This window comes from Mytilus trossulus, chromosome 1 (assembly GCF_036588685.1).
Source record: "Mytilus trossulus isolate FHL-02 chromosome 1, PNRI_Mtr1.1.1.hap1, whole genome shotgun sequence".
NCBI classification, from domain to species: Eukaryota; Metazoa; Mollusca; class Bivalvia; order Mytilida; family Mytilidae; genus Mytilus; species Mytilus trossulus.
Window position 1 is genome coordinate 5,385,698 of NC_086373.1, and position 27,891 is coordinate 5,413,588.

General features: G+C 30.6%; 2 protein-coding genes across 7 annotated transcripts in view; one reads left to right on the plus strand and one right to left on the minus strand.

Annotated features, from left to right (window-relative positions):
• Positions 1–3,123, minus strand: part of LOC134712854 (beta-galactosidase-1-like protein 2) — a 21,962-nt gene extending 18,839 nt beyond the window's left edge. Inside the window, exons 1-3 of one of the 5 annotated variants that reach the window (XM_063574832.1) lie at positions 3,043–3,123; positions 555–763; positions 186–254 (exon numbers count right to left, since the gene is read on the minus strand). In XM_063574832.1, coding sequence (XP_063430902.1) covers positions 186–254; positions 555–730 — 245 coding nt within the window. In that variant the 5' untranslated portion in view covers positions 731–763; positions 3,043–3,123. Of the gene's footprint in view, positions 1–185; positions 255–554; positions 764–2,470; positions 2,545–2,999 lie in introns of those variants that run through there. The other 4 variants (XM_063574840.1, XM_063574858.1, XM_063574825.1 and 1 more) reach the window with 4 other exon arrangements.
• On the plus strand, positions 2,669–26,942 carry LOC134712881 (HMG box-containing protein 1-like). 2 transcript variants are annotated; one of them, XM_063574870.1, is made up of 13 exons: positions 2,669–2,697; positions 3,998–4,212; positions 5,525–5,667; positions 6,529–6,667; positions 7,441–7,557; positions 7,915–8,021; positions 10,250–10,355; positions 10,686–10,852; positions 11,246–11,366; positions 11,775–11,835; positions 15,222–15,382; positions 15,740–15,899; positions 18,226–26,942. In XM_063574870.1, exons 1-12 carry the CDS (start codon positions 2,689–2,691, stop codon positions 15,873–15,875), a joined length of 1,482 nt encoding a protein of 493 aa, XP_063430940.1. In that variant the 5' UTR covers positions 2,669–2,688; the 3' UTR covers positions 15,876–15,899; positions 18,226–26,942. The 2 variants fall into 2 exon arrangements, with proteins under 2 accessions (XP_063430940.1, XP_063430949.1); XM_063574879.1 differs by lacking the exon at positions 2,669–2,697 and adding an exon at positions 2,707–2,831.
• Positions 26,943–27,891: the final 949 nt, after the last annotated feature.

The following is a 27,891-nucleotide window of genomic DNA, read 5'->3' on the forward strand; positions in this document are numbered from 1 at the left end:
TCATTTGCTCTCTTGTGGAGAGTTGTCTCATTGGCAATCATACCACATCTTCTTTTTTTAGATTTATATAGAATGGTGTGTTCCTATTCAACTGTGACAGTCGCATGTACATCAATTGAATACCAGAAAAATCAAATTCATTTGGAAATTGTTCCTGTAGTTTCCAAATAACATATCTATCTTACCGTACATCCAAGATACCAGAAAAATCAAATTCATTGGGATACTTTTCGTGTAGGTTCCAACACACATATCTAAAAATAAAACTAAAGATTAAAACGGTGTTCATTATTTGAAGCCCTTCCATTGTCAAACACTAATTATTTTTTTGATAATTTGATTAATTATTTTCCTTCTTAACTGGTAGTATTCGGTTTATTTTCACAATGAAAACAATAAATTATATTTCTTTTTTACTTGAAACTACTTCTATGCTTTGATTCAACAAATTAAAGATATGATCGTTGTTTAATACATGCTGCAATTCCAAATATTCTCCTAACATGTTTTACACAGTCATCGATAGTGTACTAAATGTGAACTATGTAACTTACGTTTCTACTGTATTTAGTCCGCATGCTTTGATTTTCATCAATCGGTCTGTCCAATATTCTGGTACCACTCGAAAATAATGCATTGCTCCACTAAGAATCGTGAATGGTTTGCCATCTAGATAGAATTGTCTATCTCGAAATGTTAATGATCCTGTGCTGCAGTAGACTTCCGACATTTTAACTTGTATACAGTTGTAATGTCAATATACCTGCGATAACAAGTATTATTAAATGGAGCAACATAAGTATGCATCAGGTATGACCCCTGTATTAAATAAGTATGCATCAGGTATGACCCCTGTATTAAATATCTCAGAGGTCCACTCTTTATCAGTAAAGTTAAAATACATGTAACTTCTTTATTACGTGTAGTAGGAGACAGAATTTTTTTTTTTGTATTAACTTTGCTTATTTCTACAAATACACATAACTCTTATGGCAGACATACAAACACAAGCCAATGGTATTGATTCAGTATAAAGAAGACAAACCAGAAATCATTCAAGACTTTCAACCTGAGGAAAAACTGTTATAGGAAATGAAAACTATGGAAATAATGCAACGATGTACAGATTTATATATATTGTATGAAATGAAAGATGTTAACCCCTTTAACTTTATCTCTATGAAATCAGAAGTCCATTAATACATTTGTACTAGACATCTAGAAATGAACTTCTGATAAATATATAAGGTAATCCCAGCCTGAAGGACTGTGGTATGAATGTTATGTACTTTAACGGATGTTCAGGGTTATTAAACTGACAAGTTCAAGTTCAAGTTCAGATTCTTTATTGTATACATAAATTATAGTTTTACAAGAGGAATTCAGTACATATATTCACATAGATATGGCAACTACAATATTCAAATGTGTATCATTAAATTGATTTATATAAGCTGATGTTTTATCTAAAAACAATATTTTTTTTCTAAATTCCTTTAAAAAAAATATATAACTATATTATTCTTTAAGACCTATACATTACATCATGAGAATAGTTCATACTATATACAAATGGATAACGTGTTTAATGTACGTGTTGTCCATGTTTTTACCCTAACCATACTCGGAATCTACATATATTATCTCCTAGAACTCAGGATCAAAACGGTAAAAGTGACGCTCTCCAAATTCGTACTTGATCTGAGTTTTGAATCGGTTGTAAACATTTGGTTGATGCAAACCTAAAGTCATAGAACAGAAAATAAAAAAATCATCATTTTTTCCCGGTTGTAAAGGGCATAACTCTAGAACATTTTTGGTAAAAGTGACGTCTCCCAAATTCCAACTTGATCTGTGCGTTGTGTAGTGATTTTTGGAAGATGTAGGTGATTGCAGTTGAAATGTCATTACTCGAATAAGTTATTTAAGTACTGTTCCGCAAATTTGATCTTGACCAGTTTCATTTATAAGGATTGATCTTGTCCAGTAATTTTATTACACCCTTCTTGGAGATGGTGATCTTGTTCATTTTTGGATAGTTTGAAAGTTTCCCTTTATCCGGAATAAGCAAATTTTACTTAGAGTCGGCATATATATACATAATAACAGACGGAAAACATGAGCAAAAAGCATGCAGCATCATGCAAATACTACCAAATAAAAATGAAAAAAACATGCAATATAATGAAAGCAAATCTATTTGATTTGTGAGCCTACTACAGAGGCAAAGTTCATGTGGCAAGCGCCTCTATGTGCATTGAAATGGGGAAATCAGCAAATTACTTGAAGATCATAAAATATAACAGACTAAAAGCATAAAAACAATAGATAAATAAATATAAGCACTAGCATTTAATGGCAGATATATTCAAAAAATGCATCATAAAAAGCAGAGCAAAAGGCCATTATAAAAAGAAAGGAAGAATAGGTTCACTTGTTGTTTCTTAGGAAAATGCTTTTTGAAACCGACTATTTATGATGTTAGTTTTGTTAGATGTATTGTCACTCAGTAAGTTTACCCATGGGGCCTCGCTTTTGTTTTAACTTGATTTTTTTTCTTTTTTAAAACTTGAGAAAAAAATGAATATTCAAATACTGCTGTCCAATCAGGTACCATGTAACGTTATGGGTGATGTTTTTTGACCAATTAAATTTTGTCATACACCGTCACGCACCTGTCGAAGGAAGATGGCGTCGGTAAGTAAACTTTTAAATTCTTACTACGTTAGTTTATGCAGGGAAAACGTTAGTTTTAAATTTCTGAAGGAACAGAAAAGTTGTGAGAAAACATATTTTGTGAAAGTAACTGCATAACTGATGTTGTCATGCAGGTAAACATGATTTTACAAACTTTGACCGGCGTAGTATTTCAAACTAGGTCAAAGTTACTTAAAAAGTAAACACCTTTCATGTTTGTAAACATTGTACACAAATACGACTACCGTTATATTGAATCATTGTGTTTTGTGAAATTTAAATGAATAAACAATACTACGTGCATTTGAATCACATCTTTAAGTTTCGGATAATGAAATAAATCACCTAACATGTAATTCCTCGAGACGTCCACGAGCGTATCAACTTGTCTGCCATGCAAGGGGAGCCTGGGGGTTTATTTCTGAGGTGTTCCAACTAACCAAAAAGATAAACAGACAGTGCATTTGTTAATTTCAATCATAAGTGTACTATAGTCTTTTATGAATAGAATGAATGAATTTATGAGGAAAATAATAATAAAAACTTGAATTCAAACCACAAACAGCACTGGCAGTTATTTGATCCATAGATGTACATCTATGTATGATCTTATATTGAGGGAAATTTAAATAGCACCTTTTAGTTTCATTGTTTGAAAATGAGTTATTTAATCCACAGTAATAGATTGTGTTATTAATATGTTTTTATTTTGTACAAAAACGAAGTGATTTTAGCAGTTATTTTTTAACTTTAAAAGATGTGGAATAAAATAGTTGCATGCTCCTGTCTATTTTCAATTTTTGAATCACCTATTTTATCAATTTTAAAACATGTAGAAGTCTGTAGAGTGGACACACATGATTGATATTAACAAAAAAAAATAACTATTGTAAAATCCTGTCAAGTACTTGAAAGTCAGGTCACAGGTTACTGAGGTAATAAAAATGTAATAAAATGTAATTGTAATTACCTGTAATTAATTTACTACATATTTAAATCTAATAGTATATTTCATTGAACATTGGAAGTATTGAATTACATTGACTTTTGGAATGTATCTATGAATTACATGCAATCATATTTTAGATTAGAACATTTCGTGTTACTATGATGCACTATACACTTAAATTTCTTTGTAAATACTTTTGATTGTAAGTTTTTGAAAAGTTTCAGAAAATAATTATTAATGTCATTTCTAAATATTGCCAACTTATAAAACATGTTCAATAATCTTCATATTTCTTTCAATTTTGATATAATATATCCTTATATTAACAACAAAAGGCTATTTACACTACAGGAACCATTGCAGGGAAAGCGGCCCCATGTGAAAACAGAAAAAATGATGGAATTTATAAAGACGCAAGAGGAACAGCATAAACATTTTTCGTGTCCATTTGAGGGATGTACCAAAGTACTAACAAGTTATCCAGGCTTAAAATATCACATCCAGAGAAACCATGAACCCCAGAGTGGTGGATTCATATGTGGAAAATGTGAAAGATCTTTTAAAAGGTAATCTACTTACAGGTATATATATACTGAGCCAAAAAAGTTAAGCAACACTTTTTTTCTTTTTTTTTTTTTTTTTTTGAAAAAAAAGATTTAAATATCATTGATATAATCCTTAGTATACCAATAATTTAAAACAGTCGTACTTTTTCCTGGTGATTGATTTCGCACCATTTTGCCTTGCATGTGTAATTGATGTTTTACCTTCTGTACCTGTCCTTTTAAACGATATTAAAAATTTCTTTTTCACTAACGTTCAGAAACACACCCTTGGTAAAAAAAACACATACACCTTTGAAAAAATTGCATGGGGCGTCAACCAGGCCTCCCCAAAATTGACTTTCAGGAGCTCTTGGAATGGTTGATGCCGGAATGAGTGTTGCTGACATCGTGGCTCAATAAAATGTGCATAAGGCAACCGTTTAGAGACTAACAAACAGATATCGACAAATTGCAACTGCATAGGATAGGTCGATATCTCGTAGACTAAAAAACCTATCGTCAAGGGAGGAGCACGACCTTCACTTTACATCAACACTTGACAAGTTTTTTTCTGACCACAAGAGTATGCATTGACTAAGGGCAGCTGCTGGTGTGCCTGCCAGTCCTTCATTGGTGCAGTTAGGGCATATCTGAAAAATTGAATTTGAATAACACTATGCTCATTTCCTCATTTTAACCCGCCTGTGATCCATACAAAGGAAATCCTAATGAATGTTAGTGATATACATTCATGTTGCTTCTGACATGTCATAATTCCATTTTGTATTATCAAAATTATATGTTGTTATGATTTTGTAATAAAATAAATAATCACATTTTTGTTGCTCAACTTTTTTGGCTCAGTATATTTATAGTTATAAAATTAACGTGTACATAAAGAAGTCAATACAGTCTTCAACAAAAGACACATGTCATGTAAATAGTTAAAATGTTTTTTTAAAAAGATAGAAAATATATAATTAAACAAAAATTGATGTGAGGATAATCTTTAGATTCTTCTTCATACAACAGTGTATGGTTGATGATATTCATCAACTGGAGATACATGTACTTAAAATTGTATTCTTCCACAATTTAAAATGAATTATGATTAAGAATAAACAACAGCCTAATACTAAAAAAATAATAGGTTTCTACACTATTAAACTTTAATTTTTTATGTTGTTTTTTTGTGGGCAAAAATGTTTCTTAATATATGTATTCAAATTCATGACCAAAAATTGAAAACAAACCTGGCTTCAGCATATACAGTGTTCATATGGATATGTTATTATGTATAATTACTGTATTTTTTACCATTGATATATTTTAGTTCTAATGGTTTGAGGTATCATTGTGAGAGAGGTCGTTGTGAAGAGGGAACCAGAAGAACAGATTCTGCTTCAGACGAAGAACTTCCTTCAGAAAACCTTCAAGGTTATGGGGCTGCTGCTGTTAAACAAGAGAAACTATCAAGTAAATAAACAATTATATTATATTGTGTGTGTAGCTAGTTTGTCATATATTTTAGTCATATATTATTTAAACACTCCCAAGAGTCTAACATGCACTACATGTATTTTAAATCAGTTATAGCGAAGGACCAATGATTTTTACGGTGTAGACGTTGATAAGAGAGACAAATTCCTTTAATTTTGCACCTTTTACTCCATGGGAACTCTGTGACCTGTCAATTTTAATGGTGTAGACGTTGATAAGAGAGACAAATTCCTTTCATTTTGCACCTTTTACTCCATGGGAACTCTGTGACCTGTCAATTTTAATGGTGTAGATGTTGATAAGAGAGACAAATTCCTTTCATTTTGCACCTTTTACTCCATGGGAACTCTGTGACCTGTTAATTTTAATGGTGTAGATGTTGATAAGAGAGACAAATTCCTTTCATTTTGCACCTTTTACTCCATGGGAACTCTGTGACCTGTCAATTTTAATGGTGTAGACGTTGATAAGAAAGATAAATTCCTTTCATTTTGCACCTTTTACTCCATGGGAACTCTGTGACCTGTCAATTTTAATGGTTCTTATGTTTGACCCCTCATGTGGCTTGTGTGTTTAACAGTTTTGATTGACTTAAGATTGTAATTTTCAGCCGTAGTTATCTCTGAGCGCTCTGGCTTCAGTCTGTAGTGTTGAAAGAAGCTGTAAACGTTAATAATCAATCAATCTTTATAGATATAATCTTTTAAACACACCATTATCTCATACAAACTGAATAAAGGTATCACTGGTGAAGACATATATTGTTTCCAATAAAAGCCTAAATTTACTTTTACACCTGATTAAATTTCAAATCATAATAATTGTTGTATGTTGTAGAGAAGAAAATTCCACCTGCACTTGACTTAAGTAATTTAAATGACCCTGCATATGGAACAGAGAGACTGACAGAATTTGCCATAATTGCCACCAGTCCACTGGTACAGAGAGCACCAATGAAACCATGGGAAATACCAAGGTAACCGTTTTAAACATATTTTATTTACAAGTTCCCTACCATCGAAGTCACCTTTAAGAATTTTGGGTTTGCACTCTGTCTGTCCTTTAGTCAGGTATCTAACTTTGGTATATTGTTTATAAATTGAGAAGTAATAGATCTAGTATGAGTTATGTTAATGTTAAGGAATATTTTAATGTATTTATGGTTTTTTGGCATTGACATGATTTAGGTCCGTTAATGTAGAAAATTTCTTAAAAATGTAAGCTTAGTGTAGATTCATTCTTATTTGTTGGATACTAAATTTTGTGGCAACAGGTAAACCACAAAATTAAATGTTCAATGCATAACAAATTTTCTATAGGCTTGTATGCATATCTAGGCAATACCATGAAATTAAATATCTAAGAACATACAAGTTTTCCTTTATCAACAAAATTTGGTACCCACGGAAATAATTGAATCCACAGTATATAGATTGAAATAGAAAAAAACTTATAGGTTTGTCCTGCAGTTGCTGACATTTTTGACTCAATTGAATATGAAAATCAGTTGCAACTTTGCCCTTGTCACATTGATTTTGATGTTCTTTATATGTTAAAGTTTCCTAGTCAAGATCGGTCAACAATAAACAGTACCGGTTTCAGACATTGAATACCTGTGTTTAGGGTTAGACTACAGTGCATCAATCATGTTGACCTGTCTATATAAATTCTTTATCATCATTTACCTTCTAAAGTTTCATGTAATAAAATTTACTCATTTGAATAATACCGGTATGTGCTTGCTTTCAGTGGTCAGCTTGAGTTGTATTTAAGAGTTAAACAGGAATGTGACACAGGCAATGTGGTAGAAATGGAAACGTCACCATGCTTACAGGAAACCAGACTATCTAGTACAGATAAAAATGGGTAGGTTAAAACATTATAAAAACATTCTGGTTCTTAAGAGTATTGACAATTTAATTAAATGCAGAAATTTTGAACAAACATGTACACATTTTTTTTATAAATATATGCTAGTGTTTAGATATTACTGTGCAGACTGTTCCCAAGCTTGAATGCAAGTGTTCAACAATTGAAAAGAATAAAGTCATTTGAATTGTAATTCTATACTCTTTATATATTTACCTGATGTCAGTTTTTGTGGATTTTATGGTATCATGATACCTGATAAAATTTAGAAGCAGATTAAAGAATGCCATATGATTTGTTTACATATAAAAGTTGTATATATGTATCAATTATGATTTAATGTATTTTATTCAGGAATTATTGTGATAATGAAGTGACATCTTCATCTGAGTCCAAAGCCAACAGAAATGATGTATGGTCTCACCAGTGGCCAAAGCCTGTGTGGCAGTGCTTCATAGCAGGTTTGTTAATCAAGATATTCAGATTCTATATGTACTTCATCAAAGTCTCAATACTTTACATTGCCAAAAGGCCTTCATTGATTATCCATGCAAACGACTTAAAAAAAAAGAGTAAAGAATTTATAGATGGCATCAACAAGGAAACTTCAAAATATGAAGAAAACAATTATCAGATTTAAGAGACAATGAATTCTGTAACCAGTCAATTTAAGAAAAAAAACTTATATCTTTGTGCTTAAAGCCATGATCTAATTCCAACAAAATATGGGATGCACATGTTTGTCATTACTTGAATTTGCAGCATATGTTGATATCTTCTGATGGCACATTGTTAGTTGTATTATTGTGTCTGGTGGTTTCATTGTTTAATCTTTTATACTTCCCCTTTGAACTGCTTTGAAAAAGGAGGGGTGTACTGTTTTTCCTCTGTCAGCCCATCCGTCCCATGAATATTTTCATTGCATTTTTCTATGGAACTACAATGCCAGGATTTCTGAAATTTGGTTTCAGGGTTTATACAAGTTAGCTATACTGTGTGATGCATTTTCAGATTCATCACTTGACAACTTCCTGTTTACCAAACACTTACATATTTTTACACTTTTGACATTATCTACTTGCGGCGGGGGTATCATCAGTGAGCTACACTTGTTTATACATGTATTTAGATGTACTTTAGCTTTGTATATCTTGTATAAAATGGAAAGTTTTATTGATGAATCATAGATGGGTTGTTTTTTTTACTTTTATACTAAAACTATGGAACTTGAACACAATGAAAAATTCCTGCAGAATTGAATCTGATGCTTTATTTTGGCTGATGATCAGGAATTGACATGTAAGTATGATGTGTTCCTTGGTGGCTGTATGCACTATTGGGATTTATCATCATGTTCACACAAATATTAAATAATTCACACTTCTGTGTTCAATTAATTAAAAAAGGTTATGAATTAAATTATCACACCCCTGAGCCATTTATCTCAGTTCAATTTCAATAATCTTATACCTGCCATTTACAATTGCAACTTTAATCTACTAAGATAAATTTTAAACCATTAATATCTATGCATAATGAAATTGCTTTAAGAAGAAAAGATCTGCTGCCATGGATAAAATTACTAAAGATATGTAATCGGGTTCCTCACTTGGGACAGACATTCTAACATTGTTGAGTAAATTGATTTTGTGTAACCCAAGTTTTAAGAATGATTGTTTAAAAAGAATAAAAAGCTGTCATAATAATGGTACACATATTACACACCTTAAGCAATGGGAAAGAGATATAGCAACAGTATTATATTAAGCATCTACTTTACAAACATTCACCAATTTTTATACTTACTATATATGTTATTGGCCTAGCTAGATTTTTTTTACCACTCAAGAGTTAGTTTCAATACATCTATGTAAACTGGTACATAGTTTATTATCCAAAACAAATATCACCACTCATTGTTTGGTATTTTTATTTGTTGGCTTTTCATATTTGAGTTAATGTTTTATGTAGAAGTTTCTTGTAAGTTTGTGTCAGAGTTTTATTTTGTTTGTTTTTATGTTTTCTATGATGGGTTGCTGAAGCACATTTCTTTGCTTTAATCTTGAAGTAGATATGCTTGTTAGAGATAACGTTTTATCCAAAATATATATTTGTTGTTTTATCAAGATGAATGTCATAAATTGACAAGACAGTAACAATGTTAAAATAATTTGAGAAATTCAAACATGAAAAAAATGTAAATATATTTTTTTATACAATAACAAAATAAGAAAATAATTAAATTTTTGTAAAATATTTAATTTTCTTTAACCTAGCTTAAGAGCTATTAGCCCAAAAGTATGATAAACATGTAGTAAGTAATCTTATGCTTTTCAAGAGAAGCAATTGACATAGAACATAATCAACTAACTAAACTGTCAGATGAAATGGGCAACAGTCCCTCTTATACTGGCTGTTCATGAAAGAAAATAATATAGAAAATAAGGAAAAAAAATAAGATCATAGATTTGTCTCCCTTTATAGAATTTTCATTGCATATTCTTTAAAATTAATCTTTTTCGTTTCAACATGGGCTAAAATTAAATTGAATATTGCTTACAATATGCTTTGCAATGGGAACAAAATCATCTGTGAAACACCTTTAGCAAGATTTTTATGTGTCATGGTTAAGTAAGTTCTAAAACTAATTAATTAAAATAGTTTGTATTTCTGAAAATGTGTTTTTCAGGAACAAAAGTTTGTATTGGTTTTGTACAGTGGGTAGATGTGGAGTATGTAGCCTTACAGGAATCAATAGCTCAGAAAGCTGCTGGTCTTAATGGATATGTTGAGAAGTAAGCAAAATATGAAGAAAGAAAATCATCATTTGATGCTATGATAATATTTATATCATCCTGTGGCATTAGTCAATTTTCTGCATGTTCACTTGACAAGAAAGGCCTACATTAAACAATATAGATCTTTGTCATTGAGATAAAATGAGATTAAATATCTGGATGAATAATCATTTATGAATATCTTGAATAAATCAGGACTAAGGTTGTCACCTTACTAGACTCTGTTATCAAATGAGAAAAAATCACTTACTTGACCTTGAATTTTAACAATTTTGAATCATAGAACAAATTCATATCTGTTAATTATTTTGCATTATATTTTGTTAGGTATGTTGCACCTAATGGTTTACGACTGATAGAAATCAGAAAGTTTGCACAGCTGGACAATATATCAAACTCTTTAGTACATCTGTACTTTACATCAGACGTTCCATTACAACAGAATATGTGTGCTGAATGTACAATCGATCATCCATTCTTTGTCAAAGGAAAAGGTAGGCAATCCTTGTAGAATTGCAATACATAAACGAGAAGGTGCTGCAAGCACTTTTTATACTGTAGCCCTAACTGTTGCTAACTATGAAATTCATTAAAAAGTTTTAAAAAGTATTACAATGCATGTCTCGGAGTACATGACCCGCCGGTGGATCTTGGTTTATAAGGTTGATTATTAAAAACAATACAATTTACCAAATGAAAATATTTGTGTAAATTTCTTGTGTTCAAAGTGCTTTTCTAGTTTTTATGTCATCGAAGAATGCTCAAACCTAAAATAATATGCCCATAATGTATAAATGGTAGGAGCTTCATGTATATGATAAATAAATGATTGAAAACAAATGATTAATATATCAGATATACAACTTTCTCAATTATCTTGTCTGAAGGTTGGTGTTCCAATGACCCAGTATTAACAGCACAGCATTATGGGATACCATGTAACAGACTGGAAACAAATGATGTGTGTCTACAACCATCTCACAGTGAGCCAACTGAAACAAGAACAAAGTAAGACATTATTTGTCAGTTCTAACTTTAAGCTACCGTTCATAAATGTATATAACTTGTTTCCTGGTACAAGTATGTAGTCCTGTTTAATCCAAACCCTGATTGACCTTAAACTATAAAGTGAAAGATTTTGAAAGAACAAGTATTGAATATCTTACAGTAACTTTTACTAAATACATCAAATTTTGAAAAGTGATTTAGTATATCATAATTTGTATAATAATTATGTACCGGACTAAATGTATTTTTGGACATTTATGTGCAAGATATAATTTGAGATATCTGTGTCTGTATCTTTGAGGCACTTCCTCACATCAATATATGATCTGACAGAAATGGTAAACATAATTTATAATTAGTACAATAATCCTCAGGTAGTATCATTCATATATACTTTGATTTTTCCAGTTATGACCAGTTTACCCCGATGGACAGATCTGCTGTGTACACCCTGAGTACTATGGCACAGGTAAGTCAATTAGATTAGATTCTTAGAAATATTGCTAAAACGCCAGGATAAATAATATACAATAACCGTCTTTTGATGAGGTAAATATGTAGTTTAATTGACTTTTGATAAACTGATATTCACTAAGGCCAACAGTCGTAGTGAATATCAGTTTTTAAAAAGTCAATTGAATTACATATTTACAGAATTAAAGGACAGTGACTTTTGTCGAGCCTTCAACTTAGCGAGACTAAGTGATCCTACATTCAGTCGGTGGTGGCGGCTTCCACAAATATTCACTCTGTGGTTAAACATTTGGAAATTTAAATAAATTTCTTAAACTATACTAGATTACTTCCAAACGTGGACAGAAGCTTGTTTATTATCATGAGATAGTATCCAGGAGTAAATTTTGTAAAAATAAAATCTCATTTTTTCCGTATTTTACTTATAAATGGACTTAGTTTTTCTGCTGGGAAACATTACATTCACTCTGATTTTAAGTTTTTTGTCGAGCCTGCAACTTTTGTTGCAGAAACCTCGACATAGGGATAGTGATCCGGCGGCTGCTATGGCAGCATTAGCTAACTTCTTAAAAGCTTTATATTTTAGAAGGTGGAAGACTTGGATGCTTCATACTTTGTATATAGATGCCTCATGTTACGAAGTTTCCGTCTGTCAAATGTCCAATGATCAGATTTTTTGTAATGTTGAATTCTCTCTTATTATAAGTACTAGGATAATTATATTTGGTATGTGCGTACCTTGCAAGGTCCTCATGCCTGTCAGACAGTTTTCACTTGACCTTGACCTCATTTCATGGATCAGTGAACAAGGTTAAGTTTTGGTGGTCAAGTCCATATCTCAGATACTATAAGCAATAGGGCTAGTATAATTGGTGTATGGAAGGACTGTAAGGTGTACATGTCCAACAGGCAGGTGTCATCTGACCTTGATCTCATTGTCATGGTTCAATGGTCAAAGCTAAGTTTTTGAGTTTTGGTCTGTTTTTCTCATACTTTATGCAATAAAGGTCCACTATATTTGTTGTATGGAATGATTGGAAGGTGTACATGTCTAGCGGGCAGATGTCATCTGACCTTGACCTCATTTTCATGGTTCAGTGGTCAAAGCTAAGTTTTTGAGTTTTGGTCTCTTTATCTAATACTATAAGCCATAGGTCAACTTTATTTGTTGTATAGAAATATTTTATGATCTATATGTCAGTGGCGCAGGTTTTATTTGACCTTGACCTCATTTTTACGGTTAATTGATCAGTGTTAAGTTTTTGTGTTTTGGTATATTTTTCTTAAACTATAAAATAGGTAAACTATAATTGTTGTATGAAAACATTGTTAGCTGTATATGTCTGCATGGCATGGTTCATCTGACCTTGACCTCATTGTCATGGTTCATTGGTCTTTATTTAGTTATCTTGGTTAATGTTAAGTTTATGTAAAGTTGTAATTAAGCTTTAGGACTATCACCATACTATCAATGATTAGTAAAGAAGGCGAGACATTTCAGTGTGTGCACTCTTGTAAAATTTTACAATAACTTTCTTTAACTATCCTGGGTTTGTACCAAACATGGACAGAAGCTTGTTTATGATCAAAAGATAATATACAGAAGTAAATTTTGTAAAAAAATAAATCCGTTTTTTCCCGTATTTTACTTTTAAATGGACTTAAATTTTCTGCCATGAAACAACACATTCACTCTGTGGTTAAATTTTTAAAAAAATTAATAACTTTCTTATACTACTTTTAATTTGTACCAAACTTAGACAGAAGCTTGTTTATGATCAAAAGCTAGTATTTAGTAGGAAATTTTGTTAATATTTGTGCCTGTGTATCTGTATTTTACTTATAAATGGACTTAGTTTTTCTTCCAGTTAACATAACATACAGTCTGCAGTTAAAGTTTTTAAACATTTATTAGATTCATAAACTATCCTGGATTTTTACCAAACTTGGACAGAAGCTTCTTACAATCAAAAGATAGTATCAAGAGGAAAATTTTTATTGATTTTTTTCCTCTTTTTTGTTAAGCCTGTGATTTTCAGCAAAAGTCAGCGAGACACTAGGATCATCGGAACCCTTACAATTTTTTTTTATTCCATATTCTGAGAGAAATTTATGTTACAGCATTTATTTACCAAAAGCAATCGTACATTAAACGTTTTTTTACCAAAACAATGCATGTAAAATCATGCAACATTTTGCATAGTAAATATACTTTTTCCGCAGGTGAATATGTTTGTTTATTCAAAATCCCATTCATATAGAGAAACCTTCTTAAATTTTACCAATATGGAATAACAGCAAAAATTTACTTTAAAGATTTTTCAATGATTGAACACAATTTTTTAATGTACAAAGTGGTGTTACTTTTGCAACCAGTGGAGGACTGAATATAAATTTTATATAAAATTTTTGCAGTGTTTTTAAATAAAATAGTCAGAAAATCAAACTTTGAGAGGTAGACATCTTATATTATTTAAAGGAATATTGTGTGATGTGAACCAACATTTCTTTTGGTTGCATTATGTCTGTAAAATGATACAGAATAGTCCAAAAACTGCAATTTAGGATCTATCTTTGAAATATACATGAAAACATGTACGTTATATAGTTGTTAGTTTCTGTGCCATTTTGGTCTTCTGTGGAGAATTGTCTCATTGGTAATCATACCACATCTTCTTTTTATGCCCCACCTACGATAGAGGGGCATTATGTTTTCTGGTCTGTGCGTCCATTCATCCGTCTGTCTGTTCGTTTGTCCGTCTGTTCGTTCGTCCGTCTGTCCTGCTTCAGGTTAAAGTTTTTGGTCAAGGTAGTTTTTGATGAAGTTGAAGTCCAATCAACTTGAAACTTAGTATACATGTGCCCTATGATATGATCTTTCTAATTTTTTAATGCCAAATTAGAGTTTTGACCCCAATTTTTCGGTTCACTGAACATAGAAAATGATAGTGCAAATTTCAGGTTAAAGTTTTTGGTCAAGGTAGTTTTTGATAAAGTAGAAGTCCAATCAACTTGAAACTTAGTATACATGTTCCCTTTAATAAGATCATTCTAATTTTAATGCCAAATTAGAGAATTTATTCCAATTTCATGGTCCACTAATCATAAAAAATGATAGTGCGAGTTTAGTTTATTTTATTTCTGAAATTCTAATGGCAATTTTTATTACAGCCAAAACCGTGTACTGTGGACACATTCTTGTTTATATTTGATAAAAAATCTGTTGTACAAACAGCATCTTTCTTTAAGGATACTGAAAATTAAATTTAGGAAAAAACAATAGGAAACATTTAACTAGCCAATCACTGTTTTAAATTTAACCATTTTTGACCATTTAAAAAGTATACAAATGTAAATTAAAGAGTGATTATGTATTTATAGAAGACATCCAGTCCAAAGAAAAGTCCGCATAGTTCTCCCACCAAGAAAAGGCAACTTAAACTGGACCAGCCTAAACCAAAGAGGCCCATGAATGCTTTTATGTTATTTGCTAAGGATCACAGAGAGGAATACACCCAGAAATATCCTGGAAAAGATAACAGGTAAGGTTGACGGATTGTTGTTTGTTTGAGGTCATTTAGCAGCAAATATTCCATGCAAAATCAAATCTACTTCCCTAGGATGTAAGGTTTTACTCAAAAAACATAAAACATTAAACAATTTTTTCCAATTTATGTAACATCTTCATACATCTGGAACAGATATTTGACATTCTTTTAAGAGAAATTATTCTTTTAAGGGTTCCATACACATAAGCTTATTATTTTGTTCAAAATTATTGGGCTATGTTTGCATTCCACATTAACATTTCATAAATCTTATTTATCAATACATCACTAGAAGAACATGGATTGTGGGTAATGTCTAAACTTGCAATATAGAATATATAAATATTTCAGGGCCATTAGTGTTCTATTAGGTGACGAATGGCAGAAAATGGGTTTAAACCATCGTCATGTTTATTCGGAGAAGGCAAAACTGATGGCAGACCAACAGAAAAAGATTCACCCAGATTGTTGGAAGAGGAAGAAATGATTCTGTGGAGAAGATTTTGTCCATGTAAGATTATTTTTGATGACAGATATTTATTCAAATTCATTCATTTTATAGGAAATAAATTTTGAAGGATTGATGGAAGAAAAAAAATTATTTACTATATGGTTTTACAGCCGACTTCAATGAGGATGTAGCTAAAGGTAATATCTTTGGTTAGCTTGCTTGCTAGATGAATCGTGAAGTCTTTGTTGGGTAAGGTATACTACCTCCTTTCAAAGTAGCCTAGTCCTACAGACAGATAGATTGGTTATCTGTCGGACTAGTCTACTCTCTAAGAAGGGTAATTTACCTAACTTAACAATAACTTCACAGTTCAGCTATGAAGCAAGCTAACAAAAGATATTAGCTACAAACTCATTGAAATCGGCTGTAAAAAAAAATGCCATTTAGAATTATAGAAATAAAATTAAAAACCAATTTGTTCAGAGAACAATTGAAGGTCTTTCCATTGAAAACAATGTATTTTAATATGAAAGTTGTAAAATTAAGTTTAAAATGTCATTTCAATCGTCAACTGATAGGTTATTGTACGCTGATTTCAGAAATATATGGTTTCTATACAATATTTTTTTAAATAAGGGAGATAATTTGTTACTTCCGGTTTGAAAAATGTTACTTCCGATAATATTTGAATATTTAATTGACACTGATTCCAAAATGATCTGGTTCTATATACTTTTTTATTAATAAAGTACAAAAAATAGCTACTTCCGGTTAACACAAGGTCACTTCCGGTTGTTTTTTTTCAAGGTTAAATGGTTTGATACCTTTTGCCAAAAGTCTCATGGCTATATCATGTATACATATGAGCTGAAAGCAAAGGTCAAAAACTAGAACGTCAAATTAATTTATGACCTTGAGATCAATTTCAAGGTCATAAACCAAGGACTTCAAATCAAAAGACCATAGGTCTTAATAATATTTGGTTAATCAGTTATATCACCAAACGCGTATTTTTAAATACAAGAGGGGAGAAAACTCACTTTTACGTTTAACGTACTCATCCAATCAAAATTTATGTGTTACGACATGTCGCAACTAACAATTTAGAAAAAATAATATGTCGATATCTTATACGGTTTCTGGAAATTAGTGGAAATAAGCCAAATTCAAAAATTAAAATATGACCTTGACCTTTGACCTTGACCTATTTTTTATTTTTTTGGACCAAGGACCTCAAATCAAAAGATCCTTGGTCTCTAGCACTTATGGTTTACAAGATAGAAATGCTTATCACTTATATCAAATGCATAAGGGGAAATAACTCTCATATGGAGCGTTCATATCACTTCGGTCAAAATAGGACAAATCATGCGAAGGATATAACGAGCAATTTTGTAAAATAAATTTGTCATAATATTTTACGGTTGCGAAGGAGATGCGCTAACAAGGAAAACAGTGTTTGGGGAGATAACTCCTACAAAGAAAAGTATTCGTTTACGCAGGGTAAATTTCAAAAGCGCATAAACTGTTCGATATCATATACCAAATATCTAAGCGACATATTGCGAAACAAATGTTTATCGCAAGAAGAAAATTAGGCGGAAGAAAAAAAAAAAAAAAAAAATAATCAGAAGAAAAACAATAGGTCTTTCCACAGAAAAGTGGAAAGACCTAATAAACCTCCCATTTTGATGCTTTTTATTGCATAAATATAACATTTGAAGTATGCTAAAATGCTGTGTTTCTCAAGCTTTTACTGACCAGTTTGTTATTATTGGATTTATTTTAAACCCTAAACCAATCTTCAGATTTAATTCCTGACTTTTACCCAACATCTAGCATTGAATCTATTTCAGTGCTGACTTACAACTTAAAATCTAAGAAACTCGGACCATCACAAAGAACTAGGTGTGTGAATGAATTCTTTAAAAAAATCCTTTGAAGTCCATTTAAGAGAGTGGTCAATGAGACAACAAACATAGACAACAACTTCAGGTCAGCAGGTCTTCCACAATAGACATATTTTCAGTTAACTCTTTCCTCCATAATGACACCTCTGTAGTGCCTTAGTTGAAATGTCTGACCTACGACAAATCTGAATCAGACTTAAAAAAAATTTGTATCTAATATAATAAGGATATTCATGAGAATATCTGACTGGAATTTCATTGATGAAATATTCGTTTTACCAATGCATTTCAATACTTTAAACCTGATGGGTTGTTTTTTTATTGAGAAAATCCTATGTGAATCAAGTATGTTAAAAAATAATTTCCATGGAGGAAAGGGTTAAACACAATGTTGACTAGCTTATTCACAATTTATTGTTTTGACAGCATGATATTATCCATGGTATACATTCATTAATCCTGATCTTTATTTTCAGATTGATCTCATATTTATATCACTGCCATGGTGAACTACAACATAATGGAGGCCTAGTAATACAACAAAGGCAAAGCTCAGTATTGTAGTCGGATAGTCACAACAAACTGCTAGATTCTTAACAAGATTATTCATAAAAATTTATGGAATTCAAGATTTCCTTTATCTATTTGTGACATCTGTAGATGCCTGTCTCTACATTTGTATAATTAAAGTTTCCCTATGCCTGTTCATGTAGATTTGTAATTTGGACTTTTTTTCAGTTTTTGAACGATTGTTTTTGTAGATTGTTTTTGTAATGAATATTTTTACTGAGAATATTAACAGATCTGCAAAATATCAAGTGTTTCAAAATGATAGATATATCTTTTTCTGAAGTGTTATAATTTAAGGATTGTGCCCCCTATTTAACTAAAGTGATGACATCATTTGACCTACTTTAATATGGAATTTAATGAATAATCTTTGATAAGAATCCACAGTTTGTTGTTTATTTTTATTCTGTCGACATTCCTATTTAATTTTGATGACTTTATAATTGTTTTATTATATTTGATATTCCTATATTTATATATAGTCAATCAGACTTAAACTGTTAATTGATATGTTTTTTATTATGTCTTATAATGTGTTCAGAGGAGAGAAATATGTCTTTTGTATTGTTTTGGCTTTTTACATGCAATTATTTTATCGATATAGGAAAACGACTATGTATATTAAGAAACATGTTCAGTTTTTATACGACCGCAAATTTTTTCAAAATTTTCGTCGTATATTGCTATCACGTTGGCGTCGTCGTTGTCGTCGTCGTCCGAATACTTTTAGTTTTCGCACTCTAACTTTAGTAAAAGTGAATAGAAATCTATGAAATTTTAACACAAGGTTTATGACCATAAAATGAAGGCTGGTATTGATTTTGGGAGTTTTGGTCCCAACATTTTAGGAATTAGGGGCCAAAAAGGGCCCAAATAAGCATTTTCTTGGTTTTCGCACTATAACTTTAGTTTAAGTTAATAGAAATCTATGAAATTTTGACACAAGGTTTATGACCACAAAAGAAAGGTTGGGATTGATTTTGGGAGTTTTGGTTTCAACAGTTTAGGAATTAGGGGCCAAAAAAGGGCCCAAATAAGCATTATTCTTGGTTTTCGCACAATAACTTTAGTTAAAGTAAATAGAAATCACTGAAATTTAAACACAATGTTTATGACCACAAAAGGAAGGTTGGTATTGATTTTGGGAGTTTAGGTCACAACAGTTTAGGAATTAGGGGCCAAAAAGGGACCCAAATAAGCATTTTTCTTGGTTTTCGCACCATAACTTTAGTATAAGTAAATAGAAATCTATGAAATTTAAACACAAGGTTTATGACCATAAAAGGAAGGTTGGTAATGATTTTGGCAGTTTTGGTCCCAACAGTTTAGGAATAAGGAGCCCAAAGGGTCCAAAATTAAACTTTGTTTGATTTCATCAAAATTGAATAATTGGGGTTCTTTGATATGCCGAATCTAACTGTGTATGTAGATTTTTAACTTTTGTTCCTTTTTTCAAATTGGTCTACATTAAGGTCCAAAGGGTCCAAAATTAAACTTTGTTTGATTTTGACAAAAAATTAATCGTTTGGGTTCTTTGATATGCTGAATCTAAAAATGTACTTACATTCTTGATTATTGGCCCAGTGTTCAAGTTGGTCCAAATCGGGGTCCAAAATTAAACTTTGTTTGATTTCATCAAAAAATGAATAAATGGGGGTTCTTTGATATGCCAAATCTAACTGTGTATGTAGATTCCTCATTTTTGGTCTTGTTTTCAAATTGGTCTACATTAAAGTCCAAAGGGTCCAAAATTAAACTTAGTTTGATTTTAACAAAAATTGAAATCTTGGGGTTCTTTGATATGCTGAATCCAAACATGTACTTAGATTTTTGATTATGGGCCCAGTTTACAAGTTGGTCCAAATCAGGATCTATAATTATTATATTAAGTTTTGTGCAATAGCAAGTCTTTTCAATTGCACAGTATTGCGCAATGGCAAGAAATATCTTATTGCAAAATATTGTGAAATAGCAATTTTGTTTTTTATTAGAGTTATCTTTCTTTGTCAAGAATAGTAAGCAAGAAATATCTAATTGTAAGAATTTTTTTTATTTGGAGTTATCTTTCTTTGTCCAGAATCAACTCAAATCTTTGTTATATATACAATATACAATGTATATTCACTTTTTACTACCAACTGATAAATTAAAATAATCTTTACCATTCAGTGATAACAAGCAGTTTTTTTACATCTTAATATTTTATGATGTATTTAAATGAGTAGTTATTGTTGCAAACTCCATTAGAAATTTTAATTGAGATTAGTTTTGGAATAAGGGAAAGGGGGATGTGATTAAAAAAATTGGGTTCAATTTTCTCATTTGAAATTTCATAAATAAAAAGAAAATTTCTTCAAACATTTTTTGGAGAGGATTAATATTCAACAGCATAGTGAATTGCTCTAAGAGAAAACAAAAATTTTAAGTTCATTAGAACACATTCATTCTGTGTCAGAAACCTATGCTGTGTCAACTATTTAATCACAATCCAAATTTAGAGCTGAATCCAGCTTGAATGTTGTGTCCATACTTGCCCCAACCGTTCAGGGTTCAACCTCTGCGGTCGTATAAAGCTACGCCCTGCGGAGCATCTGGTTGTTTTATTGAAGTGTAAGTGGATGTTATTGAAACCTGACATAGTCACTTTACTTAAACAGAGCTAGATTTAACTTTAGAATTTCTTTAAATAGGGTCATTTTATTAGAGGTTTATTAAAAAAAACAAAAAAAACAACCCTATTATTAAAGAATTCAGTGTTAACCTTGAATAAAACTTTATTATGTGTCTTTTTATGCCCTACCTACGATAGTAGTTCACTGAACATGGAAAATGATAGTGCAAGTGGGGCATCCGTGTTCTATGGACATATTCTTGTTATTTCTCATTTTTATACGACCGCAAATTTTGAAAAAATTTTCGTCGTATATTGCTATCACGTTGGCGTCGTCGTCGTCGTTGTCCAAATACTTTTAGTTTTCGCACTCTAACTTTAGTAAAAGTGAATAGAAATCTATGAAATTTTAACACAAGGTTAATGACCATAAAATGAAGGCTGGTATTGATTTTGGGAGTTTTGGTCCCAACATTTTAGGAATTAGGGGCCAAAAAGGGCCCAAATAAGCATTTTCTTGGTTTTCGCACTACAACTTTAGTTTAAGTTAATAGAAATCTATGAAATTTTGACACAAGGTTTATGACCACAAAAGAAAGGTTGGGATTGATTTTGGGAGTTTTGGTTTCAACAGTTTAGGAATTAGGGGCCAAAAAAGGGCCCAAATAAGCATTATTCTTGGTTTTCGCACAATAACTTTAGTTAAAGTAAATAGAAATCAATGAAATTTAAACACAATGTTTATGACCACAAAAGGAAGGTTGGTATTGATTTTGGAAGTTTCGGTCCCAACAGTTTAGGAATTAGGGGCCAAAAAGGGACCCAAATAAGCATTTTTCTTGGTTTTCGCACCATAGCGTTAGTATAAGTAAATAGAAATCTATGAAATTTAAACACAAGGTTTATGACTATAAAAGGAAGGTTGGTATTGATTTTGGGAGTTTTGGTCCCTACAGTTAAGGAAAAAGGGGCCAAAAGGGTCCAAAATTAAACTTTGTTTGATTTCATCAAAATTGAATAATTGGGGTTCTTTAATATGCCGAATCTAACTGTGTATGTAGATTCTTAATTTTTGGTCCCGTTTTCAAATTGGTCTACATTAAGGTCCAAAGGGTCCAAAATTAAACTTAGTTTGATTTTAACAAAATTGAAACCTTTGGGTTCTTTGATATGCTGAATCTAAAAATGTACTTAGATTTTTGATTATTGGCCCAGTTTTCAAGTTGGCCCAAATCGAGGTCCAAAATCAAACATTGTTTGATTTCATCAAAAATTGAATAATTGGGGTTCTTTGATATGCCGAATCTAACTGTGTATATAGATTCTTAATTTTTGGTCCAGTTTTAAAATTGGTCTAAATTAAAGTGCAAAGGGTCCAAAATTAAACTAAGTTTGATTTTAACAAAAATTAAATTCTTGGGCCTCTTTGATATGCTGAATCGAAACATGTACTTAGATTTTTGATTATGGGCCCAGTTTTCAAGTTGGTCCAAATCAGGATCTAAAATTATTATATTAAGTATTGTGCAATAGCAAGTCTTTTCAATTGCACAGTATTGTGCAATGGCAAGAAATATCTAATTTCACAATATTGTGAAATAGCAAATTTTTTTTTAATTAAGAGTTATCTTTCTTTGTCCAGTATAGTAAGCAAGAAATATCTGCAAGAATTTTTTTTAATTGGAGTTATCTTTCTTTGTCCAGAATCAACTTAAATCTTTGTTATATACAATATACAATGTATATTCACTTTTTACTACCAACTGATAAATTTAAATAATCTTTACCATTCAGTGATAACAAGCAGTTTTTTTACATCTTAATATTTTATGATGTATTTAAATGAGTAGTAATTGTTGCAAACTCCATTAGAATATTTTAATTGAAATTAGTTTTGGAATAAGGGAAAGGGGGATGTGATTAAAAAATTGGGTTAAATTTTTCTCATTTGAAATTTCATAAATAAAAAGAAAATTTCTTCAAACATTTTTTTGAGAGGATTAATATTCAAAAGCATAGTGAATTGCTCTAAGAGAAAACAAAAATTTTAAGTTCATTTGAATACATTCATTCTGTGTCAGAAACCTATGCTGTGTCAACTATTTAATCAGGATCCAAATTTAGAGCGGAATCCAGCTTGAATGTTGTGTCCATACTTGCCCCAACCGTTCAGGGTTCAACCTCTGCGGTCGTATAAAGCTACGCCCTGCGGAGCATCTGGTTCTTCCATTTTAACACCAAAAAAAACTCTGTGTATAATAGGAAAAAAAGATTTTACTCTGATTGTTTTCTTAATATTGATTTATTTGATTTATTTAATGAGCTACAATATTTTATATGATGTTACTAATTATTACCTTATGTTTTAATGTTAGTCCTTCCATCTTGAAATTACTAATGTGAATGGTTGTTCATAGAAAGTTTTGCTTTGGCTAAGTATTTGAATATATTTTATCTGCAAACTGTACACAGAATATGAAAATGTTAAGTTTTGAATGTCATATTTTATAATGAAATTTTAAGTTAAAGGATGACACATTTTATGTACAACTATATAGTGCTTGTGTAAGTTTGATTTTTGTTTGCGGTAGAGAAGACATTATAGATTTGTGAAATTGTATACACTACACTGTTATACTATTGCATTTAGACAAAATGTATTATGAACTGGACTTTTGGTGCGAAATTGAATTTAAAGATATATTATAGCTTGTCCTTTTAATTGTTTTTGTTTGCAGAATATTTGTTCTTGTATATTTTATTTAGTGGATGGTTTTAAAGTAAATAGTATATTTATATGTTGGTTACACCATACATGATAGTCAGGTTGTTGAATTCCAGCTAACAGTGGAATGTGCTCAGACTTGTGTTTACATATATAGCCAATACAAAAATCTACAGAACATCGTTAAATATTGTTAAATTGATAGCTAGCAGGTCGAGAGAGAAAAGTGTATGTCATTTGGTCCCTGTTGACAGTCTTAATTTGCAATCATATCACATCTTCTTTCTGTAGTCCTAGAAAGGATTTATTTTGAATAGAAATTCTAAGGTGTACTGTAAAAGCATAAATTTCTGTCGGGGATTTAATTTTGTTTTTTTCATGGAAAGAATATATCCAATAAATTAAAACCCAAAACAATTTTTTTTAATTTTCATATAATAACACTTGCATTTATTGGAAACCACAAAATTAAATCCCCATGAAATCTTATATAGAGACAAAACCACGAAATTTTAATGTTACTACAGTATATAGGAAAATCTTCAGTCATTATCAATTTGTTTGATTTATGAATAAGCAGAAGAACATTGGCTATAGCCTTCACAATTCTGGGAATGTTTCGTTGTTTTACAAGGAAAGTTGATCTCAACCATTATGAGCTATGAATATCATTACTTATATATATAGAAGTTTTATCATTATTAACAATTGTTATTGTTTAAAGTATAGTGCTATACATTTGTCTGTTGTTAAGCTGTTTGAATGTTTTTTTATTTTTGTTTTAAGGATTTTTTGTTAAAAAATACTTCATTCAAAAAGATAACTATCATTGAAATCAAATTATTTTTAAGTTGTTCAATTTTCATTAAAAAAAATTAAACTTTTCAAATGCTCAATGGAATTATTCCCTTTAGGACTGTGGAGAAAATGTCCGTTTTCTAGTCTACATTTTTGTATATATCTATATGTTTATATATATATTTGTAAAAGTGCTATCTTTTGAAGAGTGCTATTTAATTTTGTTTCTACTTTTTGTAGTGGATTCGAAGAATCAAGTGCTTCATGTTTGCAATATTATATTTATTTAGCTTCAATCTTTGTAATCTAGATTTGTTTTTTGTTTGTTTATAGTATTAAAATGGGACTGGATATTTCAAGCTCAGTTTTTGCAGGAAGGAGTACACATTTATCTTCTTTCACTCCCGATGACAAAATGTCTTTAATTATCATTGCACAATTCACTGCTTCAGAATCTAATGCATTCTGGGTAATATTTTCAAAAGCGTGCAACAAAATGTTGTGATTGGCTGAAATCAAACTATGGAATCATTGATAATGAAAATTCAACTAATGATGTAATGTTATTTTCTTTGTGGGTTCAGTTTAAAAATATGAAATGATATTTCTATTTAAAAAAAATTAATAGTACTCCTAGGAAGAATTTTTTAATCAATTGCAAAGCTATTTGGTGGTTAAACTTAAGTGTAAATTATTTTTTCAACTATTCTTTTATTATAAAATTTGATATGATGAGTATGTTGAGTTCCAGTCCTGTTGTATAGTTAAGCTGCATTGCATATTTTTCTTACTTTTGAATTGTAGACTTCAATTTGATCTCATAAATTATTTATAATATATTTACAGTGGAAAATGGATAAGTAACATAAAAATGTAAAAAATCTCTGAATAAAATTGAATAAAATGATATTGAGGGGAAATTGTTGAACTTCTGAGTAAAGAAAAAAATGAGGAACATTTGATTTTGCCTTAATGATGTGAAGCACAAGCATTTCCCAAAATAATTGTTTTGGCAGCTAATGGAAAATCTATTAATATAACTGTGAAAATAATTTTTGGGCTAGGATTGTGATCTATTTTACTTATGCCTAATCAACCTTAAAATTTACATAGACTTAAAGAGTTAAAATATAATGCTCCTTGCTGTTGCAACAGTTTTGTATGAAAAGGAAATGGTGTTGATCATTGAAGAAAATAGTTAAATGTACCAAGAGTTTCTAAGATTTTCAACATGTATGCTTACATTTTATATATTTTAATTGATCTTTTGTTTCATTTCATGTGGCATTTTATCAAAATATTACAAAAAGTGAATTTTGTTGTGACTTTAAATGATTCAAGGCAGCTGTTTGTCTGTTTTCATTGGTGTATTATCAAACTCATCAACCAGTAAAACGAGATCTTATATTGTTCACTATCTCAAATCAAGAACCAATGATGAGGCAGCTTTTTTTATCTGGCATTTTATTGGTGCACATCACTCATTTTTAACCAATGGCCAGGCAGCATTTATATTGGGCATTTAGTTGGTGCATCATTGATCCATAATTGTGTTTATTGATGAAAATGCATTAATGATTAATTTGTTTGATAAAATGAAATACATGTGAATGTACATATTAATATAGAGCTACCCCTTTTTATTTCCATATCCCATTTTAATTTTCCAGATTCAATAAAAATTTAATTGTATCTCAATATACATTGTACATTGTATAATGCAAGATAGAACCATAAACTATGGGTGTTTCCTGTTTTTGATAATTTAATTAGGGTTAATGTATAGCAACAAAAGTACATATATGACTTTGAATCATCGTCGTCATCAGTGACATATGCTTTGTTGTATTCAACTTTGCAATCATTCTCCTTACTTATATTTTTCCATTCTCCATATTCAACTTTTATTGTCTATCAGCAGAAAATTATCGGTGCAACTCTTTAATGTATACAGTTAATTGTAAGATTTTCCCTTAAAGGTAGATCTTAAATATTTTAAAACTCCATCATATAAGGGGAGATAACTTAGATATTTTTAAATAAAAATCAAGGAATGTTAAGTGTATTTACCTATTTTGTTTTGAAAGAGGAAAACAAGTAAGTCTTGTTACCCAGATTTTTATTTATATAATATACCTACCGTAAGTACATTATAAGGGCTACCTTCTCATAATTTACAAAAAATCTATTGTCTAGTTTTCTTTCTACCCCAGTATCCACATAAAATTTAATCTTGGAAAAAAGAAACAATTCTTAAAAAAAAAAGTGTTGAGGTCGTGTTCAGGTCATGGATTAGTGAATAGACTATGTTGCAGTTTTGAGAATAGTAAAACAAAATAGGTATTGACTACATATTGATTATTTTATTATTATCATTCAAATTAGGAAATTCTACTGTATTGCATATTGATTATGTTTTTTGATTCTTTTTTATAATGATTTTTAATCAGATAATCAAGTCTTTATGAATAATAAAGAACAAAAATCAATCATGTTTTGAGTTATTTCTGCCTTTCTAAATTGGATAGTTTAAAAGGCCATCCTATTATTTTACCTCACCAGGCAAACAGTAGAGGACATGTTGATATTCTTTTTCTGACGGAAGCAAACTACTACAATTTTTAACCTAGAACTTTTAACTGCTTCTTAATAGAACACATACTGCTTCTACAGGTGAACATACAATCAGGATTTTGATTATAAGGATCCAACTGATTAATCAGTTGAATGCATAGAGTACAAGAAAGAAAACTTGGTGAGGGTCAAGATCAAACACTTAGTTCAACTCAGAAACCCCTATGGATGTGAAGAAATACTGAAATTCAGTAATAAAACTTGACATGAGTATTTACCAGTTTAGAAAGAAAACCCCGACGGTGAAGGTCAAGGTCAATAAAAGTCACTGGGAATGAGATGATACTTAGATATCATATTTGGGATCCAGTATGAAAACAAAATATATGTTAACATTATAGTTCTCCCAAAAAGAGTTGTGGCTAGTGAAACAGCTGCATTTACAAAGAGCAACAAAATGTTACTCTTTTTGATTTGATAATTTCAGTGGATTTTGTGGGACTTTAGCCATTTCTGTCTTACTTTTGATAAATATTGCAAAATGCCAGGCATAAGGATGCTGTTCTGGTGGTGCATATTATAATTTTAAGGTATGCATGTTCACTTGTCTGTGACCTCATTTCATTAATAAGTGAACAACATTAAGTTTTTTCATTATTGAGTTTGTTTCCAATAAATCATATTAAAACAGTAGATCAACTAAATGTCAAAGTTAAAAGATGAAACAAAGTCAAATAAATGTTTTCAAACAAAATTTTGTAACAGTATTTCTTTGTTTTCTATAAATGTGCAGCAGATTATTTATATCCGTTTACTTCAAAATTTATATATAAATGTTATACAAATTAACAGGAAATGCAAAAA